Raw genomic sequence first — 17,167 nt, 5'->3', positions numbered from 1 at the left:
CCCACCAGCCCAGTTCACCAGCCCCCTCAGAAAAGTCTCTTCCTCCTTCTCCTCTGCCCTCCCCCATTTCATGTGAAAAGAGGGAAAAGTTGTGAGGATAAATCAAGTCGTTGGCCTCATGTTTTCAGTTCCTAGGAAGAAACATACTCTCATCTACATATTAGATGTTGACCTTTCTGGATTGAAAAAAAATGAAGTAACCAGAAAGAGACACAACTTCATACCCAGGAGAATGGCGAGAATCAAAAAGCTGACACCAGCAAGCGCTGGTGAGCACGTGGGACCGCGGCCACCCCTGGAGGGACGTGGAAGGGTGCCGCTCCTCGGGAAGGGCTGGCGGTCTGCAGATCGCACACGCGCCTGCCCTGCAACCCAGCAACTCCACCCCTAGGTGTTTACTGAAGTCTGCACAGGAACATTCGCTGCAGAGCTATCCCCAAGAGCCTAAAGCTGGACACCGTCCAGGTGTCCGCCAGGAGGAGCTGATCCACCCTAAGGAGAAAGACTGATCCACCCTAACACCAGCATGACTCCGAAGCGCCCTTAGGCTGGGTGAACGGGCCGTGGGGGGTTCGCTGGACACCATCCAGGTGTCCACCAGTGGAGGCTGGGCGAACGGGCAGTGGGGGGCTCGCTGGATGAACACCGCTCCGCGGTGAAAGGGACACCTGACCATATGGCAGAGTCTTACACACAGTACGCTGGGCAAAAGGACCCATCCACCCAAGGCTACTGTGAAAGGAAGTGGACTCGGCAGGCTGGGCTGCTCAAACCCTGTCCATCCCGAAGGCAGGTTGTCTTCAGGATGGGCCCCCCACCAGCGTCGGGGGATAAGCTGAGCCCCGGAAGGAGTGGCTTTGCAGGCCCAGGTCCCCGGGCCAAGCTGACTCAGTTTGACGTCTAGAGGAGCTGGTCAGCCTTGTGGGCACCGCACACCTACCTGACTGACCCTAATCAAAACCCTGGACACGAGGTCCCAGTGAGCATCTCTGGGTGACGACACTTTGCATGCACTGTCACGCATCACTGTGGGGAGGATTAAGCACACTCCAGGGCAGCTTCCTTGGAGGAGACAACTGGAAGGTCACGCCTGGATGCTCCAGCGGTTTGTCCCCTCAGGCGTCTCTGCCCTTTGCTGAGTTTAATCTTTTCTTTCACTGTGATAAACTGTAACCATGTGTATGACAGCTTTTCTGAGCCCTGTGAGTCCCTTCTAGCAAATCATCAAGCCTGAGTGTGGTCGTGGGGACCCCAACACAACTAGATGTTGTATGATTCTGTTTATATGACACTCTACCCAAGGCCAACTTATTTACAATGGAAAAAATTCAAATAGCCGGTGTCGCTAGGGGAGGTGCGGACTGACTGGGAAGGGCATGGAAAGGACCTTCCAGGTGAGGACAAAGCACTGGATCTTGACAGGATTTTGGGTTACACAGATGGATGCACTTGTCCAAACTCGACAAAAGCACACTTGAGGTGTTTGCACTTCATTGAACATAAGTTTTATATCAAAAACACTGTAAACAGATACCGATCTCTAGTTAATGATGAGCTGAAGTGTACCAAAACCGGCAGATTATTTTGAAATGCACCAGAGAGATGGATAGATGGATGGAGGGATGGGTGGATGTATAATGCAGAAAAGGGTAAAATGTCATTGGTAAAATCAAGGGGATGGGCATACAAATATTCTTTCGGCTTTGCTGTTATGTTTGAAATTTTCCAAAATAAAATGTTTGGGGAGAAAATTCACCGACAGTTAAACCTGAAAAAAGATTCGAAGTCTGAAAACATGGGCGCGGGTTCACGGCTGCCGCCGCCTCGTCTGACTCAGGGGTGAATGCATGCTGAATTTTCCTCTCCTCTCGGCCTGCTCGACCCGCTCCTCCTTTCGCCTTGGGAAGGGAAATTTTCTTTCCTAAGTCTTTCTGTTTCTTTGGGGACCTGTTCTAGGGACACTGGCAGGGATCCTGGGTCACAGAGGAAGGATTCCGAAAAACACGTTTTCTGAAGGCCAGGTGTGTCACATTCGAATGGCACCAAAGTTATGGATTTGACGCTTGGGCCTTTCAGGGAGCACTGCCACCTCTGGGAGCCCCCGCACCTGCCAGAATGCAGAAAACCATGCCCGCCTCTGCCAGTGGTTTATAAATAAAAATATCGAGTGCAGAGGAAGGAAGGAAGAAGACTCAGTGCAATGACAGAGAAACGTTCTGAATTCTGAAGCTCCGCTTATGTCTGTCTCTGCTTTTTAAATATTCAGAAAGCACAAGACATTTCTGTTCCTGCCTCCTGGGGATCAAAGTAGCTCTTTTCCTGTATCCAGACCAATGTCTGGACGTAAACCTTGTGCCGTTTGCCAAAGCGGGACTGGTTTTCACAAATATAGTTCAGGCTATGGGCCAGACGTTAGAAATGCACAGGCTTCATTCCGCCCCATCATCCTCTCCCCCCGCCCCCACTCCCACCCAGCAGAAGCTACAATTTTGCCCCCTTGACATTCCCTGCCCTTCTAGGGACCCTCTGGTATGAGGCCGGGGATGGATGGGACCCATCGGGTTCCCACCCACAGGCCCATGAGCGATGGCAGCAGACCCAGGTGTTACCTCTGTGTCCTTCCCAGTGGTTTGGCCCAGGTGAGAGGGATGTCCTCCCCAACCCCTACCCTGAAAGGGGGCGCCTTCACCCACCAAGGCCCAGGGCCCGGCAGACCTACCATCGTGAACAAGCAGGTGTGGCCGAAGGCCTCGCTCCCTCAGGATCAGGCAGGCGGCCGGGGCCGGGGCGGTCACCTCGCCCTCAGAGATGTCGTAGCCCAGATGCCGGAGCAGCCCCACCAGGTGTCCCCGGGACTTCTGTGACTCGTTGGTGCAGAACCGCACCTTCAGCCGGGACCGCTTCAGTCTGCAGGCGGGAAGGACAGGTAGAGGGTGCCGTTACCACGTAGAGCGTGTGGCCTCCTGGGGAGGGGCCTAGGTGGATGCTTCTCCAAGGACAATCGGGTCACCGAGGTCCCTGAGGTGGGCCTTGACTGACCCCCGAGTGTTTGGACTGGGCTTTCTGAGCTGGAGCAGAGCCTTTCCAGGGGCCCTGAGCTCATTTTCGTCCTTCCTCAGCTTGGCGCACCTGAGACGCCCCCAGGTTCCACCTGGCCTTTGCCCATGCCTCTCTTTCCCCTGGGACGTGTCGTACTCCCTGGGCCTGGGACCTATCTCTGCTCCCTGACCTGGGACATGTCCCCACTCCCTCAACTGGGACACACTGCCCCCAACAAGTGTCGATTCTTTCACCTTCAGAAACCCACGCACCACCTCCCCTCCACCACACCATCCCCTGGCTAAAGGTCACCTCCGATCATTTCTAGCAATTTCTCTGTGCCTTTCCACAATAATTACCACTCACATTTTGCATCTGAGCTACGTATGCCTAATTATGTCTGGATCCATATTTCCCCCAAAAGAGAGAAGGCTGAGGGGCCAAGCTGAGGTGTGCCTGCTTGTCCTGTCACCTACGTGCTCTGTGAGGTCAGGAAGGGGATCTGTTCTGCTCTCCTCAGCATCCCCAGTGCCTCACACAGGGCTTGGCACACAGCGGGCCCCTGATTAGCATGTGCTGAATGACTGACTGGTGTCAAGTCCAGTGACTGATGGCTGTTGAGAGGTACCCTTCCTTATGGCCACCCGATCACGCCTGCCACTTCCCTGAGGGAGTCCCAGACCTGCAGCTCCCCGCCCCCACGGGCCTCCACAGAAACAGACAGGACTCAGCGGTGAGAACACCGATTCCCACGTTCCCATGGGCCAACAGGTGCGACTTGGGAAGAAGTCTGCAGATCCACTGACAACAGAACGCAGACCCAGAGGCTGACAACGTCTTAATCAACGGCCCAGGTGGGTCAGTCCTTTCTTCGTATTTGTCTTTCCTAATCAGAGGGTTATGAATTATCAATTAGGCTTAGTGGTTAATTGCCCTTCATAAAGACAGCTTTCGTATTTTTAATTAGGCAGTTAATTATTGTGACTAATAGCATCCCCGTGTATACTGTGGACAGATCTTCATCGATTGGCGCCCGGAGCGTGTGATTCACACCCGAGTTAATGGAGCCGTTGCGTGAAGAAGTGCAGGGGGTGCCGGGGGACTAATTATTGCTAATGAATTATGATGTGACCTTCTCAGAACAGTGAACAATCGGCGTGGCGGTGAGAGGGCAGCGCCTCACATCTGCCGCTCCGAACACGACTTCCGATGCCAACGACAAAACGAGTGAGTACCAGAACGCACTGCGCACACATCGAACCCTGGTCTCCTCTGCGTAAGGTCATACAGAACGCCGGCTTTAAGATCAAAGTAACGGTTTAGGAATGGCGGTCCCTGAGAAATCTTGTAGGAAATGTTTGGGGAAGTCCCCTCCTTATGGGTCTGTCCACTCACGCCCCCAACTGCAGGCCTTGGATGCGTGTCTTTGTCACCAAGGACGCTTCCTGACCATTTGGGACAAGTCCTAGTTCCTCTCCTCATTGATTGTAGTTAGTGAAAATAATAAAAGTGCTCGTTATTGTTAGAATGGTAAATCGTGATTACATTACCCTGAGCCTTACCTGGGGCTCGGTGTCTGTGATTTGATTTCATCCTCTCTCTGAGGGCAGAGCCACACAGTTTGTGTTCCCTACATATATCCCCAGTGCAAGGTGCCCGGCGTGCAGGTGGTAGTCACTAAGCACGTGCTGATGGAGTAAATGAGCCAAGGAGGCAAGAACCGCTATCCTCATCCTAGGGACAAGAATACGAGGTGCCAGGAGGCAGAGACCTACAAGGTCACACAGCTTGTAAGAAACAAGCTGACAGCTGGCTACAGCTGTACGGTGGCCCCATGATGGGAAAGGCCCCGTAGCCCCAGAACACCGGCCCAGCTCGTCCTGCTGGAAGGAAACTGACACTCTACAAGTGGGAACAGGTGACATGGGGTGCGCCTGAGTGTGCACTTGGGGACCAAGAGTGTGAGAGAATGGGTCCACACTGAAGGCGAAGCCCTCGACACCCAATGCTGTGCACTGAATTGTGTCAAATGAGGTCACTGGGGTGGGACAGGGATGTGACAGGATTAGTGTCTTTATAAGAAGAGATACCAGAGATCTCTCTCTGCGTGCACATAGAAGAGGCCACGTGAGGACACGGCAAGGTGGCCACTTGCAACCAGGAAGGGAACTCTCGCCAGAAACCGACCCCGCTGGCACCTTGACCTTGGATGTCTGGCCTTCAGAACTCTGAGAAAATAAACTTGTTTAAGTCCCCAGTCGTGGCATTCTGCTGTGGTAACCCAAACAGACCAAGACAACCAAGGTACCAAATCCTTGGCATCTCTTCATGGGGTCTGCTGCCAGGTGTCACAGATTTGGCCTTGGGAGGCCTGGAGCATAAGATTCAGAATATCAGGAAAGCCCAAGCCAGGTGTGGCTTCAGGCTGTGGCCCAGCCAGCCAGGGCTCCCAATGGAGCAAAGTCAAGAGATTTCAGCACCAGGGACAGGCCCCACTCCAGGACAGGCCATGTTAGCCTTACCCCCAAAACCTAAGAAGCGTAGGGACAGGGGGCTTAGTGTGGGTCCTCTCACCCCAGTCCAGAGGGGGACTGCAGCCAGACAGCCCTCTGAGACCACGGCCGCTGCCGCAGTCTGCTGCCCCTCCCCAGGAGCCCCGTGAGAGTGGGATTTGCCCCCACTTCCTGTGGCCGCACCAGATCTTTGAACTGACCTTTACCTCATCCCGGCGGGCCAGGACAGCCTTTGAGTGACAACGACGTCGCCTGGTGCAATTACTGTGCATCATATGAACTGGTCCCCTGCAAATCACCTCGGACCTCACACATCTGCTGGCTGTCAGCATCTGCCGGGGGCGCTCACCCGAAAATAATGGAAGCCCTCTCGTTACCGTTCGGTAGCAGGTAGAGCTAGGACGATTACTGGACATCCCGACTGACCTTGGCACAGCTCCACAGCCTGCTGCGCTCTCGGCTCACCACAGAGGTGCCGGGAGGGGATGCTGCGCAGGGGGCAAGGAGACTGTCCCAGAGAAGGCCCCTCCCAGCTGGGCCCATCTCGATCCCTACCCCAGCCCTTGGGAATCTGTCACCTTCGTCTGACCCAGAGTCTGCCTTCAGCCTCCCCTACAGCCAAGTCCCACTCATCCTCCAAGGCCTGGTTCATATGTCGCTTCCTCCGGTAAGGGCCGTGGACCCCCGCCCCGCCAGGTAGAGCCCGTCCCCCCTGCCAATAAATGAAACTCTGCCTCAGCTTCCTCAGAGCCGAAAGGACATTCACACCTCTTGGGGTTGCTACGAACTGCAATGCTGCAACGCCGTGGCCCCGGCCGAGGCCCTCAGGGAACGCTAGTCCCCAGAGGCACTGAGAGCTTTCTGTGCGGCTGGGCTCCGCCGGCCACGGTCTGATTCTGAGACCCCTGGCTCTTCTTTTGTAGAGAGCCGTGGAGGCCGAAACACACATTTGGAGAATTAAAACCTGCTTATTTGTTTTAAGAAAACACATGTTTAGAAGGTCAAATAGGAACCCACGATCAGAGCAGGGTTTGGAGTAGAACGATAGTCATCCAAGCACACGTTGATTCTGGGGGGACCTCGGCCCAGCTCCCCGAGTGTCCCAATGGGCATCAGCTCAGGGTCAGGGAGCCTCGTTGCGGCTGGAACAGCAACAGAAGGGCTTCTGTCCTGCTGGGAATGGGGCCTGGCTTCCCACTGGGGTCCTGCACCTGCCCTTAGCTGGGCACCCACGGACCGGACTCTTGGGGTCCCTGAGACTCAGCCATGAAATGAGGTAACGGCAGCACCTGGCCTTCCAGCAACCTGGGGCTGGGCACTGCGGACGTACTGTGCGCCCTCCCTCACGCTGGCTGGGCACTGCGGACGCACTGCGTGACGCTCCGCCCATAGCTCCAGCTGTGCCTGCTGTACCTCCACCTTCCCTCCAGTGACCCACCGGTGCAGACCTTCCGACAAAGCCAGTGACCAGCTGCTCACCTGTCCTGCTGGTCCCTCCCCACTCTCCATCTGACACTCTGCTGGCAGAATGTGTCATCAGAGTCCGGGCAAGAGACAGAGTCCGAAGTCTGGACAGAGAGAAGAGAGAACGTGGGAGATGACGACACGCATGGCTGGGCCCTGGCTCGGCCTCTCAGTCTGGGCCAGCCAGTGACCTGAGGGTCACGGCGATGAGGTCGAATAGACGTTAGGCAGGCCCCAAAGCCAGGTCCCTCAGGAAACACATGGCATACCTTCCCTGTGCCCATGAACACCTCGCCTGCCATCCTGTTTGTTCTCTCTCTGACCTGCCTGAGCCTCTGAGCTCAGATCAAAGAGAAATGCTGAGCCCACAAACATCAATTTACTATTTATTAATAAACACAATTCAGAATCGAATACGAGGAATCTAGAAGCCAAGGAGACCTCAGAGATTGTCCCGGTGGCTCATTTCACAAAGGAGACGAGCCCAGAGGGACACAAGGTGCCTAAGGACACGACCTGGGGAGTCATGGGTTCTTTGCACCACTCCTCAGCCTTGGAAAGTCAGCCACCAGCCAGGCCTCGCTGAGCACCATCAGGGGCTGGTCCAATGCCAGGTACTGCAGGGGACAGAAGTCAGGCATTCCCAGGGTAAGGTGGGAGCCTGGCTGGGGAAGCAGACACACCCATAGCACCTCCGCCACCTCTCACCGTGTGACCTAGGCTTGTCACCTAGCCCTTTTCAACTTCGGTTTCCACATCTGCAAAATGGGGCAGTAACAGTAGCTACTTAATACAGCCATTGTGAAGACTATAAATGAAAAGTCAAATGAGAAGCACTTGGCACATTGCAAATACTCAATGAATGGCAGTGACAGCAATGGTGACGATGACAACCACACTCCTGACAACCCTAGTGCTGAGACGTCTGGGTCACCGAGGCAGGTAGTCTGACAGGAAGCCAGATGCCAGGTGAACCAGGGACAGCAGGAAGAGCCAGGAGGTGAGGGAGGCCTCGGCTGCTAGAGGGAGCCCAGAGACCATTACCAGGGGACACCGTCAAGAGAAAGGGCAAAGTTCAATCTAGCAAAGGGAGACTGGGGCCAGCCTCAGGGTGACTGGTCCTGGAGGACATCCTTGGAGCACCCAGGACAGAGAGCCCCAACAACAGCTCCCACAGCTCCCAGTGACTGGATGCTCTCCCCCACACATTACCCACACGTTCACACTGAGTTAAGCCAATCTGACAGATGGGTCAAAATTCCCCGTTATGATGAGGACCTGGGGTTTGGAGGGGCCGAATGCCTCGCCCAGGCACACGACCTGAACGAAAACCTTTCAACGTTTGTGAAAATATATACAAAAGTGAAGAATCCAAGCCGCTGGCAAAGCAGAGTGATTTTGTTTGGAATGTGCAAGCCACGAAATGCTGCTTCAGCTCCTAGATGTGGAACAAGCAAAGCATTAAAGAAAAAAGATCTTACTTAACTCTTACACCCTGTGACTGTTACAGTGGGAAACTGAGGCACGAGAAGGTGAAGGAACTTGCCCAGGACCACTTCACAACCACAGGGTGGAGCTGGACTCGAAACCCAAGCCCACGAGGGTGACATCTACCTTTCTGGAGGTGACGGTACCTGCATTGTGGAAAGAACCGGCATGAGATGCTTTTGAGCAAGTGCCGTCACCTCTCTGAGCCGCGGGTCCTTTCTCTGTGAACAGGGCCACATCCTGCTAGCCCTAGGGTCATGGGCAACCGCCCTGCTCACCACCCAGGGCAGGACCCAGCTCGGCTCTGCCAGTATGGCTCCTCCCAACATCCTTGGGGTGCCGGGGCAGGGTCGTGACTCCACCTGTGAGCTTCGTGTGTAACCTGGCCACGCATGCCTCCTGGTCAGCAGGCGCTTCCTACCAGAGGCAGCATTGTCAGGGGAACCATTCCTTCTGCCCCAGACCCCCACCCTGGCTGCCCTCGACTCCCATCCTGGCTGCCCTCGACTCTTGCAGGGTGACCCCCACCCACTGAGGCAGAGATCAGAAACCTGGCGCCAGCTCTTGTCCAGACAGGGAGCCATGGGGCGGCCTCACGCCTCCCTGGGTTCTTACTCCACCCACGATGCATGCGGGGTGTCGTGTCTCCTTTAACTACCTTTCTGAACAAAAAAGGCCCTTCGTACATGTTACTCTATGACTTTTTCACTTACTATATACAACGCTCATGCCACAGAAACAATATCAACAACAAACAGAGCGACCTCGGTCTTCTTAACGGCTGCACAATATTCTGCAGTTGCATAAAACCGTATTGTCCCCTCGTTTCCTCCTGGTGGACACACAGGTTGTTTCCGGCCACACAGGTGAGCTGTGAACATCTAAACTGTATCTACTGTGCGAGACGGCAATACTGTTACTCATCGAAACACGCGCATCACTTCCACGGACTCGTGATCAATATTACAGATTCAACCATTAAAAATACACACTATTCAAACATTGCTCTTTTACCTTTTTTTTTTTTTTTTAATTTAGGGGTTCTACTCAAATTTCACTTGGGGGATAAATGCTCTGAGGCTAAGAGTTTGAAACCCTGCATCAGGATCCGCAGGGGACTCCAGCCTCCTGTGACCTGTGACACAAGAAAACACATTCCTTGCAGACCAGGGCTGCCTGAAGGGTGCGGGGCGGGGAGCAGTGGCGGGTGTGATGGAGGCCCGCAGGACTGGGCCAGAATCAGGAGAGGGAGGGGGCCGCGTCTCGAAACCCTGTGCTTCTGCGGAAACACAGAGGAAAAGGTCTGGAGGGACCCACCATGCCACCCTGGGGGAACGACCGGGACAGGGCCGGTGATGAGGGTTTGGACTCTGGACTCCGTACGTACATGCCCTGGTGGGAATGTTTACAAGAAGGAGGTCACCTATGACTTCTGACGCCTAAACAGCAGATATTATGAAATGAGAACACGCAGCCCGGAGGCAAGCGATATGCTCTCCCAGCCTCTAAACAAACCCAAACAAGTACCTGCCCCTCTGACATCCTTAAGGGCCCCTTGGGCAGGTGCGGGGCCACCTGCGGGGGGATGGGCTGAAGCAACGCAGGTGAAGCTCCCAGCCACCCACAGTCCCTAGCAGCAGCTCTTATTATTGCCACTCCTAGGGACCTGTGCCCTGCGGGCCGATGACACCAGTGTGGTCCAGCATCGAGGAGGGGGCCCGACTTCAGACAAGGTCCCCCAGACCCTGTTCCCTTGGCTCCAAGACCGGCTGGGAGGGGCCTGAGTGGGCTTCCGGTGCACACTGGGCTGAGAGGCCCCACACTGAAGGGTGGCTTGCGGGTGTGGCAGCGCTGGGTGGGAATTGCTTTATGAGGCTGCCCTGGGCTGAGGCAGAGCACGCTCCCTTCCGGCCCCAAAAAGGCCCGGCCCTGCAGAGCCCAGCAGATGTGCTTTAGTGGCCATGACAGGATGCAGTAAATGCCCAGCCGCCTTTCACATGCAGACGCTGCTGGGACCATCCTTTGTGCTGGCAGCCCCTGGGCCAGCCCCTACTGCCCCTGCTGTGCCTGGCCCTGCCTCTGAATGGCTCCCCTTAGGGAGCCCAACTGCCCAAGAATGGGCTCCAATAAAGGGCCTGATGGGGGGACCCAGGCCAGTTACAGATGTCCCAGGACCACGCCCACCCAGCACTGATCCCAGCAGCTCCAAGGGGGCAGTCTGCATGGCCACAGAAGCCTAGGCCTCCTGGTCTCCCATCTGGGACACTCCTGGCCCAGATGACATCTTCAGACCCCAGTTTCACCTCACCGGATTTTTGAGGCCCCGCTCCCCCACCGCCGGCTCCCCATCTCCCGGCCTCTCCATCTGGCAGTAGCCTTTCTGGCTGCTGTGTGTGTGCTGGTCTGCCTGCCCTGGAACGTCAGCTTCAGGGGCAGGAAATGCCGACGGCCCAGTCACTGCCAGGGCCCACAGCAGCGTCTTTAGCAGAGCAGAAGCGCTCAGGAAATATCTGCTGGGTGTATGAGTGACGGATGGAGGCAGAGGGGTGCTGTGGGGGAAAGCAGGGATAGAATCCGGCAGACCGGGGGTGAATCCTGGCTCGGCCACTTTTTCTACTTCTGCCAGTCCCTGAATGTCTAAGCCTCAGTCCTCATTTTGAAAAGGGGCCGACGCCCCAACCTCTGGGCCGGTTGTGAAGGCAGCGTGTGCGGTCAAGCAGCTGCCTGAGCGGAACAGGCCTCCCTCAATCAATGGCCACCGCTGTCATTGTGGTCGACGTCATTTTAAAAAGCAGCGTTTATACTCCCCATGTGCTGTGTCCCCAGAAAGGTAGGAACCTTTCCGAAAATCTGAGGACCGCTGTCACCACAGAAAGTCTGGGGAGAAGAGTGGTGAGGTGTCCTCCATCCCTAGGGGAATTCCCAGGACAGAAGGCGCTATTCGGGGCCCAACAGTGCTGGGGAGCTGCGCGGAGGCTAACTCTCCGCCAGGGCCCCGGGTCTCTCTCGCACTCTCTCTCTCTCTCTCTCACAGTGCCCGCCCATCGCACCTGTCCTTCTGCGGCACTGTTCTCACCCCGTGACTCCCTCAGAGCTCCCTTGTGACTTCAAAGTGAGCCGCGCACATCAAGGAGGCCGCTGAGTGTGAGGAGCCAAGTCACCTCGCTTGTGTGGCTGCGCAAACACTAAAAGCAGCCAAAAGCCGCCCAGCATCACTCCCCCTGGCAAGCGGGGCCTGCTCCGTAAGATTCCTGGCACAACCCGCTCTTGGCTCTTCCCCGGCTGCCACGGGGAGAAAATGGCCCTGTCCTGCATGGCGGACAGGTCCCCATGGAAAACCCCCACACCAGGCATATTTTCCTGGGGGACGTTTCCCCCGAAATGCACTCATTGCCACCAACACTGGGCTTCCTCCAGGCCCAGGGCCAGCCACGAGGAGGGCGAGGACAGCGAGGACAGCCTGCAGGGCCTCCTCGCGCCCGACCATCATCAGTCGGCCACTGGAGGCTGGGCCTGGGCGGAGGGGACTAGTCTTAGAAGAGCCGGCAGAGAGTGGCAGAGAGAAAAGGAATGTTGGGGGACGCAGAGGGCACCGCAGTGCGGGCGGCCTGGGCTCGGTGGGCAGTGGGGAGCTCAGGGGCTCCGTTGATGAACCACCCCCCAGAAGTCTGTGTAACTGGGAGCAAGTAGGTGAGGTGGGTGAGGGGGAGGCGAGGAGCCACAGAGGCCCTGGTGGGCGGCGAGGTGGCATGGGGACCTTGTCCTGTGCCATGGAAGCCCATTGGTACTCCGAGCCTCTGACAGATAAAGTCCCCAGGGTAAACAAGTACTACGCCCTCTCACTGAACAGAATGCCGCAGGCTCTGGGGACGCTGTGGCCCTCTCTCAGCAACATAACTGGCTGCGACGTATTTTCGGGCTGTTACTACGTTGCTGTGAGATTTATACACTGTAGGTGCCACCAGAAACACCCAGCTGGATAAATCTGTGGAGACAAAGCAAACCAAAACCAAACTCCCTGGGAGTCAGCTGGAAGACATCAGTGCAGAACTCGCAGAGCTTAAGGGACCAGGGATCATTAATCTCAGACCCTGCAACCGACGCATTGCTCAGATGAGGCTGTTAGAGAGAAGCCCCTGCCTTTTCTCAACGCCCCCTTCTCCCTGAAGGGACGCTAAATACAGGTCTGGCACAGCGGTTAGGAGTCAGGCAGACCTGGGTGCCATGGTCCCTGGGACATCCCAGCTGAGATCCTAGCAGGCTCTGGGCCATGGTTTCTTTAGCTCTTAAAGGGAGATAACACCCCACCCTCGGACTGTTAGGGCAACTAAATGAGACAGTAAGAGGAAAGCGGGAATGCCTGGCACATAGTAGGCGCTTCCTGGGGGTCGGCCACCTTTGCTGTTGCTCGTAGACACCTGGAGCCTCGCCTGCTAGGACGGTGTACACCAGACCCTCATTACTGACCGTGTGACGACTGTATCTTGTTGACTGCTTTTCCTAGTGACGCTCCATCAGACTCCTCCCAACCTCAACATCTTCTGTCTTCAACTGAAGACAGTCCTTGAGGTGGAGATGGCTTCGGCTGTTCTGGCGAGTTTTCCTGGGTCTCTCCCATATATATGGAAGGTATACGTGTTATTAAACCTTTTTTTTCTCCTACCAATCTGTCACTTATGACAGTGATGTCTCAGCCACGAACCCAGAAGGGTAGAGGTAAAATTATTCTTTCTCCCCTACAGAGCAACAGGCTATACCACATAGCCTGGGTGTGTGGCAGGCTACATCCCATCCAGGTTTGTGTTAGTGCACTCTGTGACGTTCTCACGATGACAAAATCACCTAAAGATGTGTTTCTCAGAACATGTCCCTGTTGTTAAGCGGCACATGGCTGTATTTTACTTTAATAAAAAGTTGCTTCTAAGTGGCCCTGATTTTAAAAGAATTAACAAGAATTCCTATATAGATAACATGAGACATGAGACCTAACTGTTATACTGTCGTGAGGTCTATCATGCACCAAGTGCTGGGCCAAGACCTTGACATACACCATGAGCCATCACGGCACCTGTCCTGCACTCCCCTCCCGGCCTCTCGCCCCACCCCTCGGAGCTCCAGTCTGACTGGGAGCCATTCTTTATTTCTTCTTCTCTCTGGCCCCCACAATATCCAATATATCAGCCGGTCCCATTGGTCCTACCTCCAAAACATCTCTTTCCTTCTCTCCCTTCTATCTCCACTGCCACCTCTGTGTCCCAAGCCCCATCGTCCCTCCTGAACCACCTTAATCGTCTCCCAGCTAGTTACCCAATTTCTTCTCTTGAGCCCTGTCGTCTGCCCTACTGCCAGGCCATTCCTCACTCTGCAGTCAGAGAGACCTTAAAATATTTAAAAAACTGTTTTGGTATAGTATTTTTTTCCAGCTTTTTTGAGACATAATTGACAAAATATTTGTAATCTAATATTTTGAATGGGAAATCCATTCGGATGGTTCAAAAACTTTAAAAATGTTTATACCTGTATCCAAAGTTATACAGTGGTCTTGCCCCCACCCCTCCCCGCAACCACCCAGTTCTCCGCAATTGCTTGGCCCCCAGTCCTTTACACAGTGAAGCTCTTCTCTCCACTTTCCTTATGCAAACACAGCATCAAGAGTCATGCCTGCATTTCTGCCTTCACCACCCAAAAGACAAGTACCTTGCGCATCCTGTCCCGTGCTTGCTGCCTTTGCTGACAACATCTACGTGGCAGGTGTGCTCATTCCTTTTTATACTGCATGGTAAGCCACTATATAGTTGGATGGACCCTAATACTCCCATCTTAATGGATATTTGAGCTGTTTCCAGTCTTTTGCTATTCCAAAAGGCACTGCCATGAATGACCTCGAACTTACGTCATTTCTCACGTAGGAGGTAGGGAAATTCCCAGAAACGGAACTGCTGATAACGACAAATGCATCTTCCACAAACAACATGTGACAGGGTCCATTTCTACAAACTCTCACCAACAGAACATATTGTCAAAGTTTTGGGGTTTTGCCAACTTTCTCGAATTGACGAAAAATGGCATCTTGGCATAATTTTAATTTGCATTTCTCCTACTTGAGTAAGACTGAGCATCTTTCAAATGCTTAGGGGGTCATTTGTTTTTTCTTTCTGGAGAATTGTTTATATTCTTTATGCAAATTTTCTCTTGCACTGTTGATTTTTTGTTGTTGATTTCTAGATTTTGAGGCATAAGTATACAGGTCTTCTACTCCAAGATTCCAAAGGAAATCTCTATTTTTCACTTGGCACTTATAAGGTTTCACTTTTCACATTTAAATTTCTTTAACCCGTAAATCAAATCACACGACGCTCCTTCTTAAAATTTTCAGCGCCTTCTCACTGCATTCAGGATAAAATCCAGGGGACCCTCAAGCCCCTGCCTGCTAGGCCATGCTCCCCCTCACGACTCCCCACTTTTCAGTTCCATGAGAAGGAACATGCCAACTTCTCTTCTGCTTCGGACCTTTGCAGCCACTGTTCCCTCTACCTGGAATGCATGTCCTCTGCCCCTTCACCCTCTGATTCAGTCCAATGCCTCCTCTTCAGAGCTGTCCCTGGACCCCTCTCTAGCACAGGCCATCCTCATCCCTGTCACACTCTCTCTGCATCCATTTTCTTCACATCCCTCATGCCACCCCGGTGACTTGTTTATTCATGTGCGTCCAGGTTTACTGTCCAGACATGAGCCCCAAGAGACTTTGTCTGCCTCAGTCACAGCCCTGAGGCTCTGGACTCCTGCTCTTCCATAACAAGGCCCTGTCACCTCAAAACACAGCCCAGTGTCCTCTGCTCCACTCCCACAGGTGCTACCACCTAATGCTCTTGTCTTTGACAGAGCTACTCTGAAGGCCTGAGGTAAAGGGAGTCTAAGGCAGAGGCCAGGAAGGCACTTAAACCTGAACTTCAGGACTGTGTCCCCAGGGCCACAGGGAGGCTCCTAGGTCTGGGGCCCCAGGTCACGCACTCTCCTAGTGGCCTCGTCTGAGTTCCTGACCTCTCAAACACCCCCTGCTTTGCTATGCAAGACAGTTTGGCTACTGTACAGACAGGTCGGGTGGGCTCTCTGAGAACCAAGAGGCTCACTTAACTGTTATCTACAGGCAGGTAAATTGAGTCCAACGAGGTCAGGCCACCAAGCCAAGATCCCCTAGCTAATGACTGTGAGAGCCCAAGTCCTGTGCAGTTAGCCCTTCCTGACCGCCCATCAACATCATGGCAGCACTGGTCTGCAATGCCACTGACAATTCTAAAGCCCAGAGTCCACTGGTGCCAACCAGGGTCCTGGCAGTGTCCTCTATGCCATTCTCCTACCATCTAAACAAAATCAACACAGTCCAAGTGAATTACAATGCCAGTCACATGTAAATTTAAAGTTTTCTGGTAACCACATTAACAAAAGTCAAAAGAAACAGGTGGAATTAATTTAACATATTTTATTTAACCCAAAATATATTCAAATTATCATATCGACATGTACTCAATATGAAATATAATGAGCTATTTTACATTTTCCTAAGTCTCCGAAATCCGGTTTGCATCTTACGCTTACAGTAAGCACACCTCAGTTCAGGCTAGGCACATTCCCAGCGCTGAGAGGCGACAGTAGCGAGTGGCCACCCTGTTGGACAGCGCAGCTCTAACCAGCAGAGGCCTAGTGCTCGCTCAGAGGCGCCCGGTACCTTGCACAACCGGGCTGCTACGGGGTCCTCTCCAGGCTGATCCTCCCCAGGCTGATCCTCCCCAGGCTGATCCTCCCCAGGCTGATCCTCCCCAGGCTGATCCTCCCCAGGCTGATCCTCAAGTCTCGGGGGCGGGGCCAGGGCAGCAGCCCCGCCCCTCCCTGCCCCGCCCCGGCCCGGGCAGCGGCCAGAGGCGGCTGCAGGGACCCGACTGACCTGCTTTCGCGGCGGCCACCGCAGCCCACTCACCTCGCCACCGCCTCCACGGAGCCGGCGATCGGCACACCGCCACCCTCGCCGCTGTCGTACAGCACGCCCGAGATGTCGAGCAGCACCCCGCGCACGCCAGCCAGACGCTCGCCCCAAGCGGCCATTGCGCGCAGCCGTGCACCTCAGCTTCCGCGTCCCCACTCATGACTGGAAACTGCGGCTGCGCTCGTCGCGCAGGGGGTCCTGGGAAGTGTAGTCTGGTGGAGGATGGGGCGGAGCCGGCGGGGCCGGCGGGGGAGGGGCGGGCGCTGCCTCGGGACTTCCGTGCCCCGCAAATGGGTGCCTTCTCCGCAAGAGTTAAGTGGGCATATTTCGGAGCAAGGCAGATTGAAGCAAAGAGACACCTGTAAAAGTAGCAAAAATTAAAGAGAACGAGTAGTACCAGTGCTTCGCTAGTATTTTCTCATCCTTTGGCCGGAGTGGGACAGCCCTAAAAGCAATGGAAATAGTTGGATCATTAACCGGAGACTCCTGCACCTGGGAAGGAATGCTAAGGACGCGATTCTAAAGCCGATAGCTGCAGTGTAAACTACAGTGACAAAACGAGCTGGAAGAAAAGTAAATATTCAAGGGTGGGGATTGTTTAAGAAATTATAACATGGCTATTAAAAGAAATATGTCATCAAAAATGAAGACTAGGTAACAACATGGAAAATGCTCATATTAC

At 54.3% G+C, this 17,167-nt stretch overlaps 1 protein-coding gene across 6 annotated transcripts in view; it reads right to left on the bottom strand.

Moving 5' to 3' along the window:
- The window catches only part of LHPP (phospholysine phosphohistidine inorganic pyrophosphate phosphatase), a 106,872-nt gene that overhangs the window by 88,449 nt on the left and 1,256 nt on the right, over positions 1-17,167 (bottom strand). For 5 of the 6 annotated variants that reach the window (XM_011365457.2, XM_023533778.1, XM_023533777.1 and 2 more), the window contains exons 1-2: positions 16,480-16,649; positions 2,720-2,907 (exon numbers count right to left, since the gene is read on the bottom strand). In XM_011365457.2, the coding sequence (XP_011363759.1) occupies positions 2,720-2,907; positions 16,480-16,604 (313 nt within the window). In that variant the 5' untranslated portion in view covers positions 16,605-16,649. Of the gene's footprint in view, positions 1-2,719; positions 2,908-16,479; positions 16,650-17,167 lie in introns of those variants that run through there. The other variant, XM_023533776.1, reaches the window with a different exon arrangement.

Source organism: Pteropus vampyrus, unplaced genomic scaffold (genome assembly GCF_000151845.1).
Source record: "Pteropus vampyrus isolate Shadow unplaced genomic scaffold, Pvam_2.0 Scaffold111, whole genome shotgun sequence".
In the NCBI taxonomy this organism is placed as follows: Eukaryota; Metazoa; Chordata; class Mammalia; order Chiroptera; family Pteropodidae; genus Pteropus; species Pteropus vampyrus.
This window is presented reverse-complemented; position numbering and strand designations above follow the sequence as displayed.